At 38.6% G+C, this 5,483-nt stretch overlaps 1 protein-coding gene across 10 annotated transcripts in view; it reads left to right on the top strand.

Annotated features, from left to right (window-relative positions):
* Positions 1-5,483, top strand: part of ARNT2 (aryl hydrocarbon receptor nuclear translocator 2) — a 203,214-nt gene that overhangs the window by 147,988 nt on the left and 49,743 nt on the right. For all 10 annotated transcript variants that reach the window (XM_082448683.1, XM_082448677.1, XM_082448676.1 and 7 more), the window contains one exon: positions 4,946-5,022. In XM_082448683.1, the coding sequence (XP_082304809.1) occupies positions 4,946-5,022 (77 nt within the window). The remainder of the gene's footprint in view (positions 1-4,945; positions 5,023-5,483) is intronic.

The following is a 5,483-nucleotide window of genomic DNA, read 5'->3' as shown; positions in this document are numbered from 1 at the left end:
GAGATTTGCAGAAATGCCAAACAGTAATTCAGAGATAACTTTTTAGGTATCTTATTTAGCGGAGAAACCCTTGAGACATTTCCACTAAGATCAGAAACCAGGCAAGAACGCCCACTATCTCTACTACTAGTCAACATTGTAATAGAGATATTAGCCCATGTAATTAAACAAGAGAAATCAGAGGCAAAACCTGTGTAAAGAAGAAGGAAAACTATCTCTATTTTAAATTATATGATAATATACCTACAAAAGCCCAGTGAATCAATAATAAAATTAACTGAAGCAATAATTCAGTGAAGTAACACAATACAAAGTTAATATACAAAAGTCAGTAGTCTTTGTATACATAAACAATACACAAAAGGCATAAGGGTAGAGAAAATCCCATTTATAATAGCAAGAAGGAAGATTAAATACTTAGGATGGGAGGAGTAGGAAGACCCTGAGCTCACCTCCTTCCATGGGCACACCAAAGTTACAACTGTTTACAGAACAATTACCAGTGAGAACAACCTGAAGACTAGCAGAAAACATTTTCCACAACTAAAGAGATAAAGAAGGAACCACAGTAAGATGGGTGGGAGGGGCAAACATGCCATATAGTCAAGACCCACATCCCCAGGGAGGTGACCCACGAACAGGAGGATAATCACAATTGCAGAAATTCTCCCCAAAGAGTGAGGGGTCCAAGCCCCACATCGGACTCCCTGGACTGAGAGTCCTGCATCAGGAAGACAAGCCCCCAGACATCTGGCATTGAAGGCCAGCAAGGCTTGCATACATATATGTAATGGTGTTGGGAAAATGGACAGCACATGCAAAAGAATCGAACTGGACTACTTTCTCACACCATACCAAAAAAAAATCAAGACTTAAAGACTTAAATGTAAGACCTGAACCCATAAAACTCTGTGAACTAAATATACTATGCTCTTTGACATCCATCTTAGCAATATTTTTTTGGATATGTCACCTTAGGCTAGGGAAACAAAAGCAAAAATAAACAAATGGGACTACATCAAACTAAAAAGCTTTTGCACAGAGAAGGAAACTAGCATTAAAATGAAAAGGCAGTCTACTGAATGGGAGAAGATATTTGCAAATGATATATCTGATAAGGGGTTAATATCTAAAATATACAAAGAACTCATACAACTCAGCATCAAAAAAACAAACAACCCAATTAAAAAATGGGCAGAGGATCTGAATAGACATTTTTCTAAAGAAGACTACAGATGGCCAACAGACACATGAAAAGATGCTCAACCTCACTAATCATCAGGGAAATGCAAATCAAAACCACAATGAGATAATCACCTCACACCTGTCAGAATAGCTATTATCAAAAAGACAGCAAATAATAAGTGTTGGCAAGGATGTGGAGAAGAGAACCCTCATGCACTACTAGTGGTAATGTAAATTCGTGCAGCCACTATGGAAACAAAATGGAGGTTCCTCAACAAATTAAATATAGAACTACCATCTGATTCAGCAGTTCCACTTCTGGGCATATTTCCAAAGAAAACAAAATACTAATTCAGAAAGATATATGCACCCTTATGTTCATTGCAGCATTATTCACAGTGGCCAAGATATGAAAGCAACCTAAGTGTCCATTGATAGATGACTGGATAAAAAAGATGTGGTATATATACACAACTAAATATTACTCAGCCATAAAAAAACAAAAATGAAATCTTGCCATTTGTGACAGCCTGGTTGGACCTAGAGCGTATTATATTGATACTAAGTGAAATAAGTCAGGCAGAAAAAGACAAATACCATATGATTTCACTTATATGTGGAATCCAAAAAACAAGACAGAAAATAAACAAGATAAAACAGAAACAGACTTATAGATACAGAGGATAAACGAATGCCAGAGGGGAGGGTGTTGGGGGAGAGTGAAATAGGTGAAGAGAATTAAGAGGTACAAACTTCCAGTTATCAAATAAATAAGTAACAGGGATGTAACATACAGCATAGGAAATGTAACAACTTTTAAGGTGACAGATGGTAACTAGACTTATTGTGGTGATCATTTTATAAAAATATCAAGTCACTGTGTTGTACGCCTGAAACTAATATGTCAATTACACTTAAATTTTTAAAAAAATGTAAGTACTTAGGAATTTTCATAAGTATACAAAGTACAAGTATATATGAGGAAATTTTTAATACAGTTCTGGAAGACGCAAAAGCAGGCGTACAAATGGAAAACATCCCCTGTTCTTGAGTAGGACAATTCAACCTTATAAAGATGTCAGTTCTCCTGAAGTTGATTTATAAATTTAATGCAGTCCTAATAAAAATAACAGCAAGCTATTTATGGAGTTAAATAAGTTGATACTAAGTTCATGTGAAAAAATAAACGTCCAAGAATAGACAAGAAAACAATGAAAAAGAAAAACTACAAGGGAGGAATAGCCCTGCCAGATACTAAAACATACAATAAATCCTCTGTAATTAAAATCGTGTGGTGCTAATGCTTGATGCACAATTGGCCTCTGGAATAGAAGAGAAAGCCCAGTATTAGACCCAAATACATATTAGAATTTATAGTATGATAAAGGTGGCATCGCAAATCACTGCATTTTTAATAAATGTTAGTGGGACAACTGGATAGCCATTTAGAAAAAGATAAAATTAAATCCAGTATATCTCACACCCCTACACAAGAATAGCTCCAAATGGATTAGGGATCTAAATGTAAAAAAAGAAACCATAAAATATCAGAGGAAAACATGGCTGACTTTCTCTTTAACCTTGGTGTAGGAAATGGCTTTCTAATTATGACTCAAATACTAGAGGTAATAGATTGATAAATTCGACTACGTAAAAATTATAAATTTTTTCGATCATCGTAAGGGAAGTCAAAAGACAAAGGGCCACCCGGGAGAACATATTCACAACATACACCACAAAGGCTCAATATGCCTGATATACGAAGAACTCCTGAAAATTGAGGGGCAAAGGATCAAAATCCCAATAGAAAAATGGGGAAGGGACTTCCCTGGTGGCGCAGTGGTTAAGAATCCGCCTGCCAATGCAGGAGACACGGGTTCGAGCCCTGGTCCAGGAAGATCCCACGTGCTGCAGAGCAACTAAGCCCGTGCGCCACAACTACTGAGCCCACATGCCACACTGAAGCACGTGCGCCTAGAGCCCGTGCTCTGCACCAAGAGAAGCCAGCGCAATGAGAAACCTGCACACCTCAACGAAGAGTAGCCCCTGCTCGCCACAACTAGAGAAAGCCCAGGTGCAGCAATGAAGACCCAACGCAGCAAAAAATAAAATATATAAATTAAAAAAATAAAAGAAAACCTTTAAAAAAAATGGGGAAGATACACAAACAGACAACTCACTAAAAGATAAGATACAAAAATGATCCTCAAACATATGAAATGATGTGCAGACTCACTCATAATTAGAGAAATGCAAATTAAGACAGCACTGAAATACCATTTCTAACCTATCCAACTGACCAAAATTAAATCATATGACAACATATTCTGTTGGCCAAGACTGGGGGAAAAGGCCTCTCATACCTTGTTGGTGGGAATGCACATTGGTACACTCCTTCTGGAGGGGAATTTGGCAACACCTAACAAAACTACATACATATACACTTACCTTGTAACCTAGAAATTCCACTTCTAGGGTAGGTGTATCTTCTGGGTGTATCCAGACCTCCAATTCTTAAGAAAATGTGTGTGCACAAGACTATTCTTTGCAGCCTTGTTTGTAGTTACAAAGTATTGGAAACACCTCAATGTTCATACATAAGAGAGTGGTAGTATTCAACCTTGGTTACTCTACATAACGCAGCAATATGCAATTCTGAAAAAAGAATAAAGAAGAGCTCTATGAATAATTATGGAGTGACTTTCAGGACATACTGTGAAGTGAAATAAACAAAGCCCAAAAGAGCATCTACAGTGCACTGCCCTTCATAGGAGAAGAGGAGACAGATGCTCATTTGTGCAAAAGAAATACAGCAAAGGATAAAGCAGAAACCTAAGGGGCTGGTTACCTCTGGCGGGCGGGGGAGGCAGAGGGGAGTGTGAAGAGGGTGGTGGGGATGAGGAGGGAGTGACATTTCTCTGGCCCTTACAGCGAGAGTCGTGTTAACACTCCCTCCACAGTCTGTCGTGATGGTCTGTCACTGTGCTTGTGTGATTCTATCACCGTGAACCTTTGGTCTGACCTAGTGCGAAAATACTTATGTTAAGTGTTAATGCAGTATAAAAGGGAATTTTCTGCTTAACAGCTCTTGTCTAGGAGATATCAGAGCAGAATGCTTGTTTCACTCCAACAGTTCTAACCAACAACAATGAGGATTGTTTTAACCAATTCCTTCCTATCCAGAGCACTGGTTTTCAGCGCTTAATCATCATTCCCATCACCAGTTTCTCCTTTCTATCCCTCGAAAACCCTGACTTTACATCAGAAGGGTGAACACTGGTTATGTTCTCTTCCCTGGCAAGTTAGCCATTTTGGTTTTGGTGAGTTTTATTTTTTGTTTTTTGTTTTTGTTTATGATTCTGCCTCTGGTGGTCTTTGATTTTTGGCAACAGATAAGTGAAATATTTACGTAATTTGAAGTGCCCATATACACTTCTTATTGAAATTTCTCTTATAACCAAGTGTTTTAGCCAAGTTTTGCAAATGTATAAATGAATAATTTGTTTCATCTTCCTTAAATTCCTCTGCATCATCCACAGATGCGGATGATAATGGACCATGAAATTATCAAAAGACATCAGGCAGAGAGAGGAGCAGGAAATGAGCGAGGGATGGTTAGTTCATTGGCTAGCTTCCCAGACCCTGCACGGTCAACAGTGGATCTGTATCTTTGATTATGTAAATAAAATCATGGACACTTTTACCCCTTTTCGATTCATCTTGGACATGTCGTTGATGACTCTGGCGTTTCTCATTTCAGGAATGACTATACCTGAAGAAGATGCTGACGTGGGACAAAGCAGTAAATATTGCCTTGTGGCAATTGGAAGACTCCAGGTAAGAAAAAGCTCACAGCCTTTTTGATCTCCAGGGAAGGCTTATTATTGCCAAGAGCAAGAGCCTGTAGGTTTGGATGCCTTTTTCGACCTCCTGTGTCCTCAGTATTGTTGGGTTCTGTGTCTCACTCTGCGGGAGAAGGATGAGGCTGAATCTGGAAGAAGAAGGGGGGCAGGGCCTGTGAGCTGTGAGCAGCAGAAGCAAGCTGTCCTTGCTTCACTGAGGGCCTGAGTCAGTCCATCCCCACGTGTGGGCCAGTTACTGCAAAGTTGAGCTCTGCTCACATCACACCAGGGTTTTTAAAATTTTTTTTATTGAAGTATAGCTGATGTACAATATCGTGTTGGTTTCAGGTGTACAGCAAAGTGATTCAGATATATAGAGAAAGATAGATAGAAATATAGATAGATAAACAGATAGACAGATACATAGATACATAGACACATAGATACATAGATAGA

This window comes from Balaenoptera physalus, assembly GCF_965194825.1.
Source record: "Balaenoptera physalus genome assembly, chromosome: 2".
NCBI lineage: Eukaryota > Metazoa > Chordata > Mammalia > Artiodactyla > Balaenopteridae > Balaenoptera > Balaenoptera physalus.
The sequence above is the reverse complement of the archived record's forward strand: the minus strand, read 5'-3'. Positions and strand labels throughout refer to the sequence as shown.